Below are 20,710 nucleotides of genomic sequence, written 5' to 3' on the forward strand. Positions count from 1 at the left end.
GAGTTCAGGTCCCGCATCGGGCTCTCTGCTCTCAGCACAGAGCCCGCTTCTGTCCTCTGTCCCCCTCTCTCTCTGCACCTCTCCCGCTCATGTTCATACTCTCTCTCAAAAATAAATAAACATTAAAAAAAATTAAAATAAAATAAAATAAAAATGACTTGAACTGAGTTAAATTAAGTTAAATTTAATTTAATTTAATTATTTAATTTAATTAAAAAAAACAAAACTCCAAACAAACAGAAGTCCAGGACAAGATAGCTTCACAGGTAAATTCTACCAAATATTTACTTACTTACTTACTTACTTATTTTTATTGAAATACAGTTGGCACAGTGTGACATTAGCTTCAGGTTGCACAACCTAGAAATTCAACACGTCTATACATTATGCTATACTCGCAAGAGTAACCATCTGTCACCATACAATGCTATCACGATACTATTAACTCTATTTCCTATGTTGTACCTTTCACCCCTGTGACTTATTCATTCCACAGCCAGGAGCCTGTACCTGCCACTTCCCCTCACCCATTTTGCTCATCCCCCCAGCCCTCCTCCCCTCTAGCAACTATCAGTTTGTTCCCTGTATTTACGGGTCTGTTTCCGCTTTGGGTTTGTCTTGATTGGTTTTCCAGTCTACCAAACATTTAAAGAATAGTTAATACCTATCCTTCTCAAGTTACTCTAAACAAAATTGAAGGCATATGAATGCTTCCAGATTCGTTCTACAAGGCTAGCATTACCCTGATACTAAAACCAGACAAAGACACCACAAAAAAAAAAAAAAAGAAAGAAAGAAAGAAAGAAAATTACAGGTCAGTATCTCCGATGAACATAGATGCAAAAATCCTCACCAAAGTATTAGCAAACCAAATTCAACAAGACATTAAAAAGATCATACACCATGATCAACTGGGATATATTGCAGGGATATGAGGTTGGTTTAACATCTGCAAATCAATCAACATATAATACACCACATTAACAAAACAAAGGATAAAAATCATATGATTAGGGGTACCTGGGTGGCTCAGTCAGTTGAGCGGCGACGACTTTGGCTCAGGTCATGATCTCGCGGTTTGTGAGTTCAAGTCCCACATCGGGCTAGCTGCTGTTAGCACAAAGCCCACTTCAGATCCTTGTCCCCCTCTCACTGCCCCTCCCCCACTTGTACTCTCTCAAAAATAAATAAAACATTTTAAAAAATCATATGATCATCTCAACAGATGCAGAAAAAGCATCTGACAAGGTTCAACATCTATTTGTGATAAAACTCTCAACAAACTCAGTGCAGAGGAAACACACATACCTCAACATAATAGAGGCCATATATGACAAACCCAGAGCTAACATCTTACTCAACAGTGAAAAGCTGAACATTTTTCCTATAAAATCTGGAACAAGACAAGGATCTCCACTCCTCCCACTTTCACTCAACGTAGTCGTAGAAGTCCCCGCCACAGCAATTAGGCAAGAAAAAGAAATAAAAGGGATCCAAATTGGAAAGGAAGAAATAAACTGCCACTATCTGCGGATGACACGGTACAATAAATAGAAAACCCAAAAGACCCCACCGAACAACGATTAGAATAAGTGTGAATTCAATAAAGTTGCAAGATACAAACTTAGTATACAGAAATGTGTTGCGTTTCTACACACAAATAGTGAACTGTCAGAAAGAGAAATTTTAAGATAAAATTTACAACTGCATCAAAAAGAATAAAACACCTAGGAATAAATTTAACCAAGGAGGTGACAGATCTGTGCTCTGAAAACTAGATATGACATTGATGAAAGAAATCGAAGACAACACAAATAAACAGAAAGATACACTGTGCTCGTGATTTAGAAGAATAAATAGCGTCAGGGTGCATGGGTGGCTCAGTCGGTTAAGCGTCCAACTTCGGCTCAGGTCATGATCTAGCTGTTTGAGAGTTCGAGCCCCGCGTTGGGCTCTGTGCTGACAGCTCGGAGCCTGGAGCCTGCTTCAGATTCTGTGTCTCCTCTTCTCTCTGCCCCTCCCATGCTCGTGCTCTCTCTCTGTCTCTCAGTAATAAATAAACGTTAAAAAATTAAAAAAAAAAAAGAATAAATAGCGTCAAAATGTCCATAGTACCCAAAGCAACCTACAGATTCAAGGAAATCTCTATCAAAATACCACTGGTATTTTTCATAGAACTAGAACAAATAATCCTAAAATTTGTATGGAACCTCTAAAGACCCCAAATAACCAAAGCAATCTTGAGAAATTAGAACAAAGTCGGGGGTATCATGTTCCCAGAGTTCACGCTATGCTTCAAAATTATAGTAATCAAAACAGTACGGAACTGGCCCCAAAACAGACATATAGAGGGGCGCCTGGGTGGCGCAGTCGGTTAAGCGTCCGACTTCAGCCAGGTCACGATCTCGCCGTCCGTGAGTTCGAGCCCCGCGTCAGGCTCAGGGCTGATGGCTCAGAGCCTGGAGCCTGTTTCGGATTCTGTGTCTCCCTCTCTCTCTGCCCCTCCCCCGTTCATGCTCCGTCTCTCTCTGTCCCCAAAATAAATAAACGTTGAAAAAAAAAAAATTAAAAAAAAAAAACAGACATATAGATCAATGGAACAGAGCAGAGATCCCAGAAACAAACCCACACTTATACGGTCACTTAATCTATAGCAAAGGAGGCAAGAACATACAATGGGGAAAAGACAGTCCTTTCCATAAATGGTGCTGTAAAACTAGACAGCTACACGCATCTGAATGAAAGTGGACCACTTCCTTACATCAAGGATATTCAACGTGGATTAAAGACTTAAAGATACGACCTGACACCATAAAAATCCTAGAAGAAAACATAGGTGGTAAGCTCTTTGGTACTGGTCTTAGCAATAATTTTTTAGATCTGTCTCCTCAGGCACGGATAACTAAAGCAAAAATAAACTCCTGAGGTTACACCAATATACAAAGCCTCTGCACAGCAAAGGAAACCACCAACAACATGAAATGGCAATCTACTGGATGAGATAAGATATTTGCAAATGACATATACGCTAAGGGGTTAACATCCAGAACATATAAAGAACTCCTACCACTCGGTATCAAAAAACCAAAGATCCGATTTCAAAATGGGCAGAGGACCTGAATCGATGTTTCTCCAAAGAAGACATACAGATGGCCAGTAGACACACAAGAAGATGCTCAACATCATTCATCATCAAATAAATTCAAGTAAAAACCACAATGAGATATCAACTCCCACCTGTCAGCATGGCTACTATCAGAAAGACAAGAAATAATGACATGTTGGCGAGGACGTGGAGGAAAGGAAACCCCCATGCACGGCTGGCTGTAATGTAAATGGGTGGAGGCCACTGTTAGAAACAGTACAGAGGGTCCTCTGAAAATTAAAAATAGAAATACCATATGATCCAGCAATCCCACTTCTGGGTATTTATCCAAAGAAAACAAAAACACTAATTGGAAAAGATATATATGCGCCCCTACGTTCACTGTAGCATTATTTACGATAGCCAAGGTGTGGAAGCAACTTAAGGGTCCATTGATAGATGAATAGATGGATGTGGTATGCACACACACACACACACACACACACACACACAGTGGAATATTACTCGACAATCAGAGTGAAATCTTACCACTTACAGCAACATGGGTGGGGCTAAGAGGTGCTGTGCTAAGTGAAATAAGTCAAAGACCAACACCATACGATTTCACCCATCTGCGGAATCTTCACTTCTACGTGGAATTTAAAAAAAGGAAACAAACAAACAAAACAGAAACAGGCTCACAGATACAGAGAACAAACTGATGGTGGCCAGAGGGGAGAGGGACAGAGGGTGGACCAAATAGGTGAAGGGCATTACGAGGTACAATCCCCTATAAAATAAATAAGACACATGTACACCATACACAGCACAGAGAAGACAGTCGATAATGTTGTGAAAACTTTGCACGGTGACAGATGGTAACTGCAGCGGTCATGGCGATCGTTTCATGATGTATATAAATAAGGAATCGCTATGCTGTACACCTGAAACTAATATAATATTGTTTGCCAATTACATCTTAATTTTTCAAAATAAATTTTAAAAAGATGGGTGTTATTCTCCGAGGAAGGCAAAGATAGCAGACCACCACTCTCACGCGACAGGATTCGGAGATGAAATGATGTCGGGAGCAGAGATGAGCCAAACCACAAAAAGGAGCACCAGAGCACATAGTAGGTGTTCAATTAAACATTCAGTAAATGGAGAGACAAGTAAAGCCGTGCGAACATTCGTTAAGGAATCCTGGGAATTCAAGCACTGTGTTGAGTTCTTACGCAACATCTCTCTTCGTCTTCACAGCAGCATAAGGAGTAGGAGCCCCTGCCTCCCATTTCACGGAAGAGAATGTTATATAGCACAGAGAGGCTAAGCAACCAACCCAAGGTCACAGAGCTATCAAGTGGCGGGGCTGGGATTCAAACCCAGGCAGTGAGTCTGCGTGAGCTCATGCCCTAAGTTTCAGTGAGGTACTTTGAAACGGTTAGCAAGAAGAAAGCAGCTGGGGAAGCCGCAAACGGTACATAACTAAGCAGTGAAAGACATGATACACGTCCACCCCCTGATTCGAACACGTATTAAAAACTCACAAAGCGAGATGCCGAACGAGAGGAGGGAGGGACCCTCGAGGGACGGGAAATATTGGGAAAAGAATCCCAGCACCTTCCTCCCTCATGGTGTCCCTATGCCACGGTGACAGAGAAGCAGAATGCAGTCGCCCTCCCAAAACGATCTGAGCTGACAGGCAAATTGGTCCAGTGGGAAGACGAGGCCACTTCAGAGCTTGCGTGAGTGAGGCTGGTGCGAACAGCAAGGCTGACACCTCCTCCCCCGATACCTTTCCTCCTGAAACACGCAGACCCTCCCAACAGCTCAGCCCATAAACTTAAGAGAAAAACACTTCAACGGCCTGGGCGTAGGGGGTGGTGGGTGGAAAGAGAAGAAGATATCGTAAGGAAATAAAAATCTCATCATAAATCCATGGGGCTTTCTCAAGAGCCTTTCCCATTAGAGACAAATGGCTCTGCATCACGGGCCGCAGAGGCAGACACCAGAGAACGGGAGGACGTCCCTCTTCCGAGACTGAAGCTCCCAGGACCTGGAGAAGTGCCGTGAGTAGATGGGCTGGCAATCCAAGTCCTCGGGAATCACCCACAGTGGGAGCCACTGGGAACAGGACGCTGGGAAGCTTCGGCAGGTCTCCAACAACCAGTCCCCCACCGTCCCCATTGCTGTGTTAACTCCACTTCCTCAGGTGTCAGCTCTTTTGTCTGCTCTCCCCCAGTCCCACCCTGGCTTTGTTTGAATGTCTGCAGATCCTGATTGGGTGCTGATCACTGCACAGTGTTGTTCCTGGTGGGTGAACGCCTACTTTCTGACCCCCTTTTCTGTGTTTGGAGAATCCCCATTTCATGAGGCAGCGGGAAATCACCAAATACTCCTTGATATTTCTATACCATGGACTACTGTGCAACAATTCAAAAAAATAGTTCTATATGCAGGTCAATATTGGGGAAGAGACAAAGAAGTAGATGTTTTTAAAATTTTTTAATGTTTATTTATTTTGGGAGGGGGCAGGGGCAGAGAGAGAGGGAGACAGAGGATCTGAAGCAGGCTCCGTGCTGATAGCAGACAGCCTGATGCGGGGCTCAAACTCACAAACCGCGAGATCATGACCCGAGCCAAAGTTGGATGCTTAACCGACTGAGCCACCCAGGCGCCCCAGAAGTATGTTTTCAAAACAAACTTAAAACTATGTTATAACATATTTATTTCTGGGGTGCCTGGGTAGCTCAGTCGGTTGTGAATCTGACTCTTGATTTCAGCTCACAGTTCGTGGGATTGAGCCACGTCGGGGCTCTGCTTGGGGATTCTCTCCCATCTCTCTCTGCCCCTCCCCGACGCGTGTGTATTCTTTCTCCCTCTCTCTCTCAAAATAAATAAACATTTAAGTGTGTGTGTGTGTGTGTGTGTGTGTGTGTGTGTGTGTGTATTTCCTACAGGAAAAATACACAGCAAACTGATATGGATGGTCACCTTTGGGGAGGATATGAAATTGTTCAAAAGACACTTCAGATTTATCCGTAATATTTCTTCAAGCCATATTTATACCTTTGACAGAGATGGTGTTACACACTCATCAAACTGCTTTCTTTTCCTCCTGGCACCCAGAAAAACTATGTCTCCCAGGCCCCCCCTTAAGAGGCAGAATAAAATCAATCTCTCTCTCTCTCTCTCTCCCTCTCTCTCTCTCTCTCTCTCACACACACACACACACACACACACACACACACACACGATTATAAAGGATCCTGATGCTTCATGCCTTCTCTCCAAACACTGTGTTATCCCTGCTAAGGTATTTATCACCAACTACTAATTATTCCCCTGGCATCCATTCTGTCCTTCCACAGTAACAGAACTCTTGATTTTTGGCGATCTAAAATGAAGACTTCCCAGATTCTCTCGCAGCGAGATGGGGCCATGTGATTTAGTCACAGCCAATGGGACACAAGTGGAGGCATCGTGGGACGACCAGGACTCTTCCACAAAAGACAACTGATCCTTTACCCTCTCTTTGTCTGCACCCCCATACTCGTGCCTGGAATGGAGATGAAATTGCTGTACCCACAGCTGCCATCTTGGGCCATGAGGACAAAGACCACAAACTGGAAATGGCAGAAGGGAGCAAAGGGCCATGAGGACTCCACGGAACAGAGCCAGCCTACAGTCCTGAAGTACAGAGCACCAGAATCTGATTTGGGACAGAAACAATCTCCTACTTTTTAAGCCACCGCCTCGTAAGGGTGTGCTACTCAGTGATGAACCCATTCTCCACAGACGCCCATCACACCACACAGCCAGGATTCCCTTCCCCCAGTGAACCACAAAGCAGCTTCCGTCCCGGGTGACCCGAGTTCCATGCACCACAGCCCCGGCACCAGAAAAGCCCAGCAGCAAATTCAGAGGATCCCCACTAAGGCACTCTCACCAGCCCCAACAGGGCCCCAGAAACCCTACAGGAAAGAGTGGGGCTCTCTACATAAAACTCTGCATTGGTGTGGCTAAAATACCTCGAACATTCCAGATGTCCTGCCTTTCCTGCCCCCTCCTTTCCCACCACCCACCACCCCACCCCCTTCACTCCTTCATTCAGGTCATGTAACTCTGGTTAACCTCTCAGTGCCTCGATGTTCCTTTCTTTAAAAGGGGTATAGTAATAACACCCACACACCCAGACTCGTAAGTATTAGGTGAGCTGACACACGCAAATTACTTAAAGTTGTGACTGGCATGTAGAAAGCACCATGTAAGTACTATTTTATACACAGAGGGGACTTTTCGTTCATTGTTGCTGTTGTTTTAATGTTTCTTTTTATTTTTGAGAGAGAGAGAGAGAGAGCGGGGAGGGGCAGAAAGAGAGGGAGACACAGAATCCCAAGCAGGCTCCAGGCTCCGAGCTGTCAGCACAGAGCCCGATGCGGGGCTCAAACTCACGAGCCACGAGATCGCTACCCGAGCCGAAGTCGGACGCCAAACCGACTGAGCCCCCCAGGCGCCCCAGGTTCACGGTTGTTATTGAAATGGCATCGCACAGCGTAAGTTACCACGCAACTCACTCTTCTCTCTTGGCGAGCCCACGTCATCCTTCCAGGGGAAGAGAATATACGTCCAAGCTGCTCTCTTTAACAGTTACACGGTCGTGCGCGTGGAAATACCACGCAGTCAAGAGCTACTTTACCGATGGGGCAGTCGGGCCGCTCGGTTCTCTTTTTTGCCGCTAGCGAAGACGCTGCTATAAACGCCCCCGAACCTACAACCTTGTACGGTGGTGCTCTCACTTCGAAAACCACTGGTGGCCCAGAAGTGGGATGGCTGGGTCAGAGACCCGCTTCTCTCTTCAGAGCTATGCGCAGAGCGCACCCCAAATGTTCCGTGTTTTCGATCAAAGCAACCGGAAGACGTGTGAAATCACCGGCCTGAAATCACAAGGACACAGCCCAGCGGTTCCAGCGGCGGCCAAGGGCACGCACAGGATGCCAGGGAGTGTTCGGCTCCCTGCGGGACCGGCACCAGAGGTCTCAGCCCACAGGTGAGGGCTCTCCCGGCCTGGGAGGCTTCTCCCCACCCACCTCCCTTGCTTGGTAGGCTGCTGAGGCAATTCCTTCTTCTTCCCGGTGGGAGCACCGGGATTCTCCTTGGGGAAATCATCTCCTGTCTCTCTCTGGCAACGTGCTTCCAATTCCAACTCCAGAGACGAGCTTCTGCCTTAAGTGTGGCTCATCACATAAAGGATTCCATCCACAGTCACAGCCTGGGTGAGGGCTCCGTACGTGATGCAAGTGAGTGCAGGGGTCCTTGCTGGTACAATGAGAGAAGAGACAAGCGATTTTGGAGGAAAGCCTGGGGCTGACGGTGGCCAGATTTGCCATCAGGTGGAGAAAGGCTGTCTGAGAATTAAATGAACACAGAGGGAAAGAGAACCAAGAGACAGAGTGAGAGAGCAGAAGCGCTCACTCATTGGGAGTGTCAAGCACCTGGATCTAGCCACGCCTGAAGGCGTTGCTTCCTTGAACTTCCTAGCTCCAGAGTCCAGCAAATGCCCAGTTTTGTCCCTTGCGATGATAAGAATCCAGACGACTATAGGGACATACACGCTGCGCTGCATTTGGCACATTCATCTCCGTAAGTGAACTCAAAATCTTAGCATTGAAAACTTAATGCATCACGGACCTGAGTGTCACAAGTAAATATACAGAAGGTTATGTTCATCTTTTTGTTTTAATTTTTGTTAACGTTTATTTATTTTTGAGAGGCAGAGAGAAACGGAGCGTGAGTGTGGGAGGGATAGAGAGAGAGGGAGACACAGAATCCGAAGCAGGCTCTGGGCTCTGAGCTGTCAGCACAGAGCCCGACACGGGGCTCGAATTCACAGACCGTGAGATCATGACCTGAGCCGAAGTCGGACGCCCAACCGACTGAGCCATCCAGGCGCCCCCTTTTGGACTGTTTTAAAGATGAACTTCTGACTTCGGCTCAGGTCATGATCTCATGATCCCTGAGTTCGAGCCCCGTGTCGGGCTCTGTGCCATCAGTTCAGAGCCTAGAGCTTGCATCGGATTCTATGCCTCCCTCTCTCTCTCTCTGCCCCTCCCCCACTCACTCCCTGTCTGCCTCTCAAAAAATGAATAAACGTTAAAAAAAAAAAAATTTTTTTTTTACAACCCAAAAAGAAAAAACACAAGGCCACAAAAGAGATCCACTGATCAGCACCATTCCAAGTATAAAATAATTAACCAGTGGGCTCCTTTAATCCTGGCTATCTCCAACAGCATCCCTACAAGGGTCTCCTGAGCTGTAAGCTACCCAGCTTTGTCTACAGAGTAAAAATATCTTGCACACACATGTGCTACTATTTTTAAAATGTTACATAAATGCTACTGTAATTACCCAAACCCACTCGTTCAAAAGCATCACTGAATTGATGGCAATTTTCAATCAATATGTTTTGTGTCGTTTTTTCCAGCCAAGAGATACCATACCCACAACTCTTCTCGTTCAGATGAGCTGGACAATTTCCCTGACATGACGAAGGGATACTTGTTCTTGACCACAAATGTGTGCTATTAACACACACTTACGGAGCGTTCCCTGCTTGACCTTCATTTAAGGCAAGCTTTGTCTGCAAAAGGACTAGGTGGTGCATCGTTGATTTCAGCTTTGCAGGCAAGATGATCTCTGACAGCACTCAATTCTCACTGTCGTGAGAAAGCAGCCACGAGCAGTAGGTAAACAAATGGACGCAGCCCTGTTGTAATAAAACTTTATTTACAAACACAAGTGGAGGGCCAGATTTAGCCCACGGGCCATAGTTTGGCGATGCCGCTTTAAGGGCTGCAGAAACCAGCCAGCAACCTGCCAGGAGCCAAAGCCAGCCCGGGGTCGGATCGAGCTTCAACACATCTCCAAACTGCAGCGGACGTTGATGAAGAAGACAGAATTTGACTGACACACGTTTCACCTACACATCACCAGGTAAAGCGAGTGTACCCATACTGGCCACGGACAATAAACTGTGCCAGAAGGAAACTTTTTTTCTTTTAATGTTGCTGGTTCCAGCAGGAAAGATGAACACCAAAGTGGCTCTGATAGATCATAGGTCAAATCCAACCTCCACCAACTGTCCTAACGGCGTTCTTAATAACTGCCGCCATTTACTGAGCGTTCAGTAAAACTGTGCTGTAAGCATTTTGCATCCAGGGTCGTCCTCGGATCCCCTTAACTGTATTCTCGCCAGTCGTGTGCATCATCTCACACGTGCAGGAACACGGGGTCGTCCACCCCAACCTTCTTCCCCGGGGCCGTCGGGGAAGAACTCACAAAAGGCAAAGGCCCAACCCACAGATGTAAGTTCTGTTTGTTAATTTCATCGCTGACAAATACTGATTTGGCCCCAGTTCCAAGAACAGTGTTACGCATGGAGTCGGCACCCAGTAAATATTTACCGAACGAATCTATCAGTCAGCCGGTCCTGCGGCGTAACTTTCCAACTGCACCCGAATCCCACTTCCGACCTCGTCTACAGCCACCACTCGTGATCCAAGCCCGGACTAGTGCAGTAGACCTTCTCAGCTCTCCCTGCTGCTCCTAGGAGTCAGAGCACAGCCCTCTTCTGTCAAACCTGGACCAGCTGCCTCCTCATGCAGAGGAAACAGTCCTTAGCACCTCAGGGCCTTTGCACTGGCTGTTCCCTCTGCTCGGAACACCCTTCCGCAAGAAAACCACCGAATAGCTTATTCCCTTACTTGCTCAGGTCTTTGCTCAAATGTCACCTTTCCAGATGCTGCTATTGAGAATTGCAGGGGCGCCTGGCTGGCTGTTGATGGAGCGTGAGACTCTTGATCTCGGGGCTGTGAGTTCGAGCCCCACGCTGGGTGTAGAGATTACTTAATAAAGAAAAAATATTTGAAAAACTAAGATAAAACAAAACTGCAAAACACCCCTTCCCGACGCTCCCTCTCTGCTGCCCTGTTCCGTGCTTCTCTGTAGCACTCACTACCATTTAAGAAACTGCATTTCGATTATTTGTTTACTTCAGGATTTGTCTGTCTCCACCTTAACGCTGATCCCACGAGGACGGGGACCTTTGTCTGTCTTGTCCTTGCTGTGTCACCAGCTCTGAGAACAGTGCCATCGCAGCACAGGCGCACAAGAAAAATGTGTTAGAATAAGCAAAGGCAGGCAAGGAGGAAGGAAGCAGACTGGGGTGGAGTTTCCAGGAAGGAAATCGGCAGGAGGGGGGATGGAGACCTGTTTCACACGTGGGGAAACAGAGTCTCAGAGAGCTCAAGGAGCTAGACGGGGGTCCCGGACCTCCCGATTTCTTGCGAGGAGCCAGAAACCTGGATACTGACATCTGCTACTTTTTAAACGCTGGCAACGAACGAGACGAGTCCGCAGGCCAGTTATGGCCCAAAGGCAGCCAGAGGCTCCCCGCTGGCCTGGAAAAGTTCCGAGTCACCGCCACCCCAGAAAACTCATTTGGCGAAATGGCATTTTCCACGCACACCGTGCCCCTCCCCTTCCACTGCCCCTGCCCCATATTTCGGCCCGAGGACAGGGTCCCCTCCCGCCTGGCCACCCCCTCCAGCCTCATCTCCCGCAGAGCCCCCATCCCTGTGCCCGGACGCCCCCCAGCCCCCCCAATCTGGCCCCCCGGCTCCCCCGGGGGAACCGGCCACGGCGGACGGCACAACCACAGAAGGGGAAAATACCGAGCCAAGGATATAAATACGTCGACAGCACACAACACGAAGAGAACCAGGCAAACAAAGGAAGCCACGGAATCCGAGAGCCGGGGGACCAGGCAGAGCCAGCCTGCCGCTCCGGAGTTCTGGAAGGAACGACAGGACCCTGCAGCAAGCCCGCGGGGTCGGCCCCGGGAGCGCTGGCTGCAGCCACAGCGCTATTTTTATGTGTCCATTTGTCCGGTGCGTTAGGAGCCCTGGTGGGAGACATTCCGAGCACAGAGCAGACGTTAGAGGTGCGTTATTTACTGAGTCACCCTTCCTGGGCGCTGCGTTCTGGGCACCAAAGCACAGCCACGATGAGTTAGGTCCCCCAACGGGTTAATTTAGGTTAACACCGCAAAACAACCACGCTCAGAAGCACCAGGAGGCTCCAGACACTCCATCACCCTCGGTAATAAAATACAGCAAATCAAATTGGACTCTATTGATTTTTTATGTAACTATTTTGGGACTGGAGTGTAAGGAGAGGGTATTGATCAGGTAAGGAGCCAGGTGTCAGGGAAGGGAGTTCGGAGCAGCCTGACTGCGGACCCAGGTGGTTTAAGCAAGGGAGGACGTCGGAATTCAAGTCCAAAGAACCTAGGCTTTTTTCTCTCCTTCCCTTGGCAGGCAGCGGGCATCACGGGTCCATCCTGCACTCAAGTAGCAAAACAAGTGTGTGGATGGGGAAAAGGGGACAAGGGCGGCTCTGTCTCTCCCCTTGGCACCTATCACCGCCTGCCATTAAATTATGTATTTGTTTGTCTGTTGTTTTCTTACTGTCTCGCGCCACCCGAATGACAGTCCTCGGAATGGGGAATGTGTCTCCTTTGTTCCATGCTGTGTCCCCAGAGCTTAGAGCTGAGGAACAGATGTTTGCTGAATGAATGAATGAACGAATGAACGAACGAGTGAATGAACAAGTGGTCCGTGAGCACCTGCTGTGTGCCAGGCACTGAGCAAACCACCTTGCAAGTATTCCCACTCCCGCCTGGAACACCCTTCTCCAGGTGGGCTCCTTCTGATCATGTAGGTCTTTGGACAAGATGACTGCCACCTCCTCCAGGAAGTCTTCCTGGATCACCCAGTCACTCCCCATCCCATAGCCTTGTGTTGAACATGAGGGGCACAAATTACTGGCTAGGACTTTCCTGTTTGTGAATTTGCTGGCTCCCTGTCTCTCCATCACACGAACCTGTCCTAGAATGCAAGCCCCTGAGATCGCAGGTACCTAAGCCGGAGAGATTGGGAAATGAGAGAAAACTCCAGGGTAAGTAGGCACCGTAGAGGCAGGAAAGACAGGAGTCAGGCTCGTTGGGGAGGAGACCCCCACCCTGCCACTCACAATCTGCATTGTCTTGATCGGGTCCCTGCGTTCCTCTGAACCTTAGTATCCCCACCGGGGATACATCTGAGCCCCTAACCTCTCCCTGGGCAGCCGCCCAAGAATCCAGGGAAATCCGAAGTGAGTAGCCACACGGTAAGCACCAAGGCTCCGTTAACCTTCACTTCACAGCTTTGACTGTTACAGCCAAGAGCCCATCTGGCCTTCCTAGGTTGAAACCGCACCCCCGATGTGATATCAGGAGGTGGGGCCTTTGGGAGGTGATGAGGTCACGATGGGGGAGCCTCAGGAGTGGAGTGGGTGCCCTCATAGAAGAGACCCCCCTCCCCCCGCGCCCGCCGCGGGCTCCCGCATCCTTCCACCACACGAGAACACGGGGAGAGGAGAAGAGGGCTCTCACCAGAACGTGGCCATGCCGGGGCCTTGGTCTTGGACTTCCCAGTTTCCAGAACTGCGAGAAACAGAGGTCTGTTGTTCACAAAGCACCCATCCTGGGGTCTTTGGCTACAGCAGCCCGAGTGGACTGAGACAAGGCCCATTTTACAGATGGGGAGACTGAGTCTCAGAGCAGTCAAGGGTTAGACGAGATCTCCCAATTTCTTGAGAGAAGCCAGAAACCTGGATCGTGATACTGACACGTCCCACTTTTTAAATGCTGGCAACTAACGAGGGAAGTCTGCAGGCCAGACGTGCCACAAGGGCGACAGAAGTCGTCCTCCACTGGATTTCCACGCAGGCTCAGTTACCCAAAACGCCAAACCCTCCCTGCAGATACACCCCAGGGCTCCTGACTGAGCGGGGCAGCTTTAGAGCTGCCAACACTTCCCAGAACGATTTTCTCAAAAAAGAACCAAATCCCTGAATCCCCTGGGCCCAAATGAGCCTCAAAATCCAATCCATCGCCCACAAACCCTGGTGCCAGGAACACGCAGAAGGTAACAGTTTCAAGAGCACTGACTCTGAACCAGGCCCGCTGTGGGTTCACATCCGTCCCCCTTCCCTCTGTGTGACCTCACATAAGCCACGGCCTCAGTTTCCTCATCTGTAAAATGGGACAAGTACCAGTCCTTACCCCCATGGGGTTGTTGAGGGTCAATGAAGCAAAATCCGCGAAGGGCTCAGAACACACAGACAGCTGTCGACCGGGGTTAGTTACGGAGCTGTTCCAGACTCCCAGGTTCACTGAAATGGAAGGACCAGGGCAGGAGACCAAAGGGAAAAGAGGGGGAGTCTCTCTGCCCAAGTCTCGGCCTTGAACGTAACCATCTAATCCCTCGAGGGCACCAAACATAAAGGATTCCCAGGCGCCTGCAGAGTTGACCCCCCAGTCTGGTCGATTCCTACGGCTCGCAACCTTAGTCCCCCTTCACAGACGCATGTGTTGCAGGACAGAAGTGCAAGCCCCCAGCAGAGGCTGGCACTTGGACGGGGCTCGATCACCACCCCCCAGCTTGGCCCGCGGAGGCCCGTCCACACCACTCTGTGTGAGCCTGCGCGGGGGAACCTGGTTGCGTCAGGTGGTAGGTAAGGCACAGACCAGCACCTGGGCTACAATCTGACGCTGTGTGGCCTCAGGCAAGTTACTTGGCATCTCTGGATCTCAATATCCTCACCTATAAACGGTGAATAGTGAGAGTGTCCCACCTCCCTGGCGGGAGGTGGGTCTCTCCCACTGTGTTCACACAAGGCAAGGCCTGGGCCGGGGCCTGCAACACGGTGGGGGGGGGGGGGGAGCGCCTTCAGAAGCTCTCCCTTCTATCACCCCGTCCCCATCAGCACCACTGGGATGATTCACTGCTTTTGTGAGCATCACCAAACCGCTGTCGTTCTCCTGACCTTGGGCTCCTTAAATGGAGCCACAGTCCCTCAAAGGCCCATCCAGTAGGGCTAAGCCTCCCCTGAGCACAGTGAGAAACCCCCGGGGGACGTTCTTTACAAAGAACAATTGTGTGAGCCACGCGCCTGACCTGACACCAATTCACTCCCCTCCCCTGGTCTGGGTCTCCTTTTTCCCATCTGCACAGGGGGCGGTTGGGCCAGATGCTCCGAGACGCCTTCTTGCTCTGCGAGACCACTCACTTACTCCAAGAAAGACCTGGGGGGACCAAGCTCCCCACGAAGCCGTCCATGGCGCCTGGGTGCCTCCACATCCCCAAGGGGACGGGCCGCGTGCATTTGCTCAACCCCACAGCAACAAAGGGAAAGTCCCGCCTCTGTGCCCATTCGATGTCAGACCCAGGAGAGAAGAAAGGAGCCCCCCAGCCGCGTACAACCGGGGGGGGGGGGGGGCTCATCCAGGAACAAGGCCCCTGGAAGGGCTCCGCCAGCCCAGAGACCACCCTCCTGGACTTCACATCAACAAGCGAGGGGTTCCTTTTGCTCTCTTGGGTCATGGCAATCACTGTGCTCATTGTTGGCTGTGACTGCCGCAGCTCACACAGAAGCCTCCCGCCTCCCAAGTCCCCCGCATCCGGTAGTGGGGGGGGGGGGGGGGTGCTGAAATGATTTACTCTGGGAACCTCCACCGTACCGCCACTAAATCACTCAGGGGAGGTGACAGCAGTTGCATCCCACCCCCACCACCTCCGGACGACACTTCTCTGCAGAGCAACACCATAGACAGGCAAGCCCCCCCCCCCCCCAGATCACTATTGTCATGAGAAAGAAATATACCACATTGCAAGCCAAGGTGCCAGGCAGGGCGAAGAGTATCTCCGCCTTGGGGCCAAAGCCACCCCCCCCCACACACACACACAAGTCACTGCCAGTCACAAGGCCCCTCTGTTGGGGGCTCTCCACCCACCCCAATTTTATAGACCCTGAGCACAATGGGTCAATGAAGCAAGGCGCGTCCATTTTCCCCAGCAGGGACTGTAACAGCGCTGCTAATTTGCAAAGCCGTAGCTCGCACAAAAGTGCCTTGAATAATGGGGGCCCCCTAGTCGCCAAGCTGGGGGATTTGTGCTGACTCTTACCAAGTGCAGGTCCATATGTTTAAGCGCTTACAAGGCTGAGTACGCCCACCACGCTCTTTACCATGGCAGCTGCCCACGCGGGGGGGGGGGGGGGGGGGCGGGGGGGGGCACAGAGCAGACAGTCCCTGCGTGTGACGGGGGAGAGGGCGTCCTTCCTTCCCTCAGCACCCTTCCAGCCCCTCTCCCAAACCTCAGCCACATGCGATCGCTAAATCATGCCAGAAATGACCCAGAAGATCCAACCAGCTCCGAAGGAAACTGTAGCTAATTCCTCTGAACCTTTCAACCGACAGTAGGCAGCTAAGTATCTTTCAAGAATCGCAGCCTTGTTTTTTTCCTAGCTCTCCTAACTGGTGCTAAATATAGAGTTATCAAACTGTCTCTCTTTATGTCCCTGGTAGGGACCGGTGAAAAGACTTACATGTGCTCCCAAGAACCTGACGATGGCACGGGGGGGTGGGGGTGGGGGGTCCTCTGCCTCATGGCACCTGCATTAGGAATTGCCCAGCTGAGACCCTCGGGGAGCGGCAGGGACAGCACGGCTAGGAGCCGGGGCCAACAGCAGGTTTCAGAGGTGGTACACCTTCCCTGCCAGGACCCGGCCTCCTCCCAGAGCCAGGCACAAGCTCTTCCGTTGCTAGGGGATGGGAGGGGGGGCGGGGGGGGGGGTTCTCCATGTTCTCCTACAAGCGACAGGCAGGCAGCTTCTCTGAGAGACTTCCAACACCGGCTTCCGAGCACATCCAGGCAAAGGCTGACCCCCGTGGAGAAACAAAATAGAGACAAAACTGTAATTTTCAAGTCCAGGGAACTGCACTTTGGGGAACAGGTCCCCGGGAGGGCTTCAGCTAAGAGGAAACAGCCCTGACCCTGGCAACAGCCCCCCCCCCCCTTATGAACCACGGAAGGACACCGAGAGCAGGCGACACGGCCGGTATAGCTGCTCATTAGCCCAGCAGAGGGAAGACCCATCCACACGCGAAGCCAAAGCTGAACGCCGATGGGGATCTCTGGCACCAGGTTTTTTTCCGAGTGGAAGGTTTTATGAAATATTCTGGGTCACTTCAGGGCATCTCGAAGGCAGACAATGTTTACTTTTTCCGCGCAAATACATCACCCGTTAAGTTGGCGTACAAGGTTTGTTCCTAAATGCAACCTCCCTGAGGCAGTTGCAGCTGAAAAGTTAAAGTTCTATTTTTCTCCTGCATTCTGGGTGTCTGTGCGGTTTGTTTGTTAAGAAAAGGAGCAGAATTTTTCTCTAAAGAGAACGCTCTCTGCTCCCCCAATCATGGGTCCTGATTTTGAAAGGGCTGGAGGAGAACCGAGCTCTCCAAATGCACACGCAGGTTGCTCGTGACGGTTCCGGGTTCATCGGAGCCTTCAGGACGGTCTCTACTGCTTGGGGTGGGGGAAGGGGAGGGGACGGACTGGCATTTTAGGGTGGCCTTCCTCTAGAACCAACATGTAGCCACGCCGAGGCGGTAAAAGCGTTCCAAACTCCAGCAGAGAGAGAAAATACATGACTGTTCTGCCTTTCCCACTCACTAGGTTTTGGCGACAGCTGCACCGGTGCCAGCAGGGAGCCCGGCTCCATGGTACCCAGGCAATGGCTCTGGGCATCACCACGTTCCAGGCGGCCCTGCGCGCGCGGGGCTGCCCGGCCGCCTTGGGGTCAGGGCGCTGGGGCAGCACGCGTCTCCAGAAAGCGAGCAGCAGGCTGCGCCTGGGCTAAGGGGAGGCCACTCGGGGAGGGGACATGTTCGGGGAAGGGGGGGTGGGGTGTAAAAGCGGGAGGGTGCGGCGGGGAGCGGGGAGAGGCTGCGGACGAGCCAGACAGACTGCGCCGACCGAGACGACCTCAAGGCTGGGGCCCCGCAGGTGTCCTGGGAACGCGCGGCCGTGCGTCGTCCGCGGGCAGCAGGAGACCGGGAGAAGGGGGTCCACCGACGCCCCGTCACAGCGAAACCCCGGGGAAACCAGGACCAGGCGGGGTGGCGGGGGGGGGGGGGGCTAGATTCCTGGAGGCGCGCCCCCACCCGCCTCGAGACGCCGAGCGCCTCCGGTCTGTTGCCCCCGTGCGCCCTGCAGGGATCCGCAGGGGAGCTGGCGCGGAAGGCTGGCGGGCTCTCGCGCCGGGCAGAGAGGTACGTGCCGGGGACCCCTGGGTTCCCGGCGTCTCCCCAGACCCGAGTCCGGGAGGTGCGAGCTGCCGGGGACTTGCGAAGGAGGTGGCCGCCCCGCGCGGGAGCCAACTTTGTGCGCCGCGGCCGGGGTCGGGGATGGGGTCCGGGGACGCGTTACCTGGGCACCGGAGCGCAGTCAGCGCCAGCAGGAGCCCGAGCGGCGGCGCCCGGCCCGGGGGCGGCATGGTCCTCGGCGCGCGGTGGGCGCGGCGCGGGGCTGCTCCTGTCGCGCGCCCGGCCCGGCCCGCGGCTCCCGGGGGCGGGGGTGGGGGGCAGCCCCCGGCGGCTACGCTCGGGCGCCGGGCATGGCTCGCCCCCGGGGCGCCGCTCTTCCCCAGACGCAGGCGGCCGGCGCTGGCGGCGCTTCCTCCGCTCGCCCCTGCGCGCTCTCCGGGGCTCGGCAGTGCGCGGCCCGGGAGCTGGGGGCCGCGGGGGGCTCAGCGCCCCGCGCCCGCGCCGGCGGCCCAGCACTTGGCCCGAGTTGCGCGGGCCCCGCCGCCGCCGCCGCCGCCGCCGCCGCCGCCGCCGCCGCGGCTCCTGCGCCCCAGCGCCCGTCCCATCGCCGTGGCGCCGCCGCCGCCGCCGCCGCCGCCGCCTCTGCCCGCGCCAGCTGCCGGCCGCCCCGCAGCCCGCGAGAGAGTGAGCGAGCGGCGAGCGCCGGGCGGAGGGCGGGGCGGCGGCGGGAGGGCGGGGCCGGGGAGGGGGCGGGCCCGCCGCGGAGACGGGGCCCCAGGCGGCCGCCCAGCCATAGGCGGCGGGACGTGCCACTCCCGGGCGTCCCTGGGGGAGGGCGCCCGGCGGCACAGGCCCAGAGAGCCCCGCGGGGGCGGTCTGGGGCGGGCGCGCGGACGGGGCCGCGGGAGGGGGCACCTGCCGGCCGAAAGCAGATAGATGGGGCGGATTCGGGCCAAGTGGCGGGAGTTCCCAAGGTCGCGCGCGGGGGGGGGGGGGGGGGGGAGAATGGATGGTCCTCGGAATGGGGGGAGGGGTGTCCGCGGGGGACAGGGACTGCGAGGCTGAGTGCGGACGAGAGGTCCTGGGATACTTTCGGCCCAGCTTGGGGGTCCCCGTGGGGTCGCCTCGGGGAGTCGGGGGGGAGGGGGGGCTACCTGAGGAATTTCCACCAAGCACTGGGACAGGGATGGGGGTGCCCTGGCTGGGCGCGGTCAGGGGCCCTGAAAGAAAGCGAAGGCGTCTTGGGGTTGTCTACCCAGGTGTGAGGCGGGGGCCCTTATTTACTTGAGCGGGAGGACGCCCAGGCGTCAGGCATACACGACCAGGCCCAGGCGAGGGACGGCTCTGGGGGCAGGGTCACAGCGACTGCGCCAGGGTGTAATGGAGGCAGGGACAGGGACTGGGTGGGGACTGGGTGGGCGGTCGGATTCCTCCAGCCTGGGAGACGGGCCTCACTGGGGGGTCACAGTAGCTATTATCCCCCCGGGGGCACCTCTCACCCCAACCCCGGGGCCGGGCGACGGGGGCTCAGCAAACTGAATGAATCAGGCTGGGGTCACGTGGGGGCTCCTGCAGTCGTCAGATGCCCGGACACTTGCCCTACACAGCTGGGGGGGCCGGTGGGGAGGCACCTGAGATGGGAGTCCCCACCCACCCACCCCCGGTCCCAGCTCCCATATACCAGCCACTGGCTCCAGTGTCTAGGTTTCCCATTAAAAAAAGTGGGTCAAACTATTTAGAAACGTCAATAAGGCAGCAGTGGGGTGAGCAAACCGAGTCCCAGAGTCTTGGCTGAGAACCCGGCCCGGCCACCCCAGTTGTGCCACCTGGGCCCCGTCATTTAGGCTCCACAGCCTCAGTGTCCCCATCTGACAAATGGAAGCCACCTCACCGTCCCCTTGGGGGCCCGTATAAGGCGTATAAAGCCCCCGACCTATGAAGGGAGAGCTCATTTAAAGGGATCCACTGTCCACATGATCATTCTCATCATTATGGTCATTATTCTCATGTATCTGATTTTCCTCTGTGGGCCCAGAGCTCACATCTGAAGAAACAGCCCTCCCCCTCCCAGCTGGCGAGGGGGGCCGGCGGGGGACAGGGCACCTGCTTCATTAGTACAGACAAGCTCATTAGCAGAGGCAGCGCTCAGCTCTTCTTAGATAAAGGAAGGAAGAAGGAGCCGGGGGCAGGTGACGAGTCTCTAGGCCAGGTTAATTGCGAGACAGAAAGGGAATTTCCCGTCGCAACTAACAGCTTCCTTTTCAAGGGACCCAAGTGCTGGCCAAACCCCTTTGGGCTCCCCGGCAAGGCCTGCGATCCAAACGTGGAGAACCAAATACCAGGATGGACAAGGGGTGGTCTCCTCGGGTCTGGGGTGGCCCTTGGGAAGGGCCCCTCTGCCCGCTCCATGACGGTTCCCC

General features: G+C 53.1%; 1 protein-coding gene across 1 annotated transcript in view; it reads right to left on the reverse strand.

Annotated features, from left to right (window-relative positions):
- LOC122470125 (transmembrane protein 132B) overlaps positions 1 to 18,763 on the reverse strand; it is a 367,793-nt gene extending 349,030 nt beyond the window's left edge. Inside the window, exon 1 of the mRNA XM_043557310.1 lies at positions 18,454 to 18,763. Coding sequence (XP_043413245.1) covers positions 18,454 to 18,520 — 67 coding nt within the window. The 5' untranslated portion in view covers positions 18,521 to 18,763. The remainder of the gene's footprint in view (positions 1 to 18,453) is intronic.
- Positions 18,764 to 20,710: the final 1,947 nt, after the last annotated feature.

Source organism: Prionailurus bengalensis, chromosome D3 (genome assembly GCF_016509475.1).
Source record: "Prionailurus bengalensis isolate Pbe53 chromosome D3, Fcat_Pben_1.1_paternal_pri, whole genome shotgun sequence".
In the NCBI taxonomy this organism is placed as follows: Eukaryota; Metazoa; Chordata; class Mammalia; order Carnivora; family Felidae; genus Prionailurus; species Prionailurus bengalensis.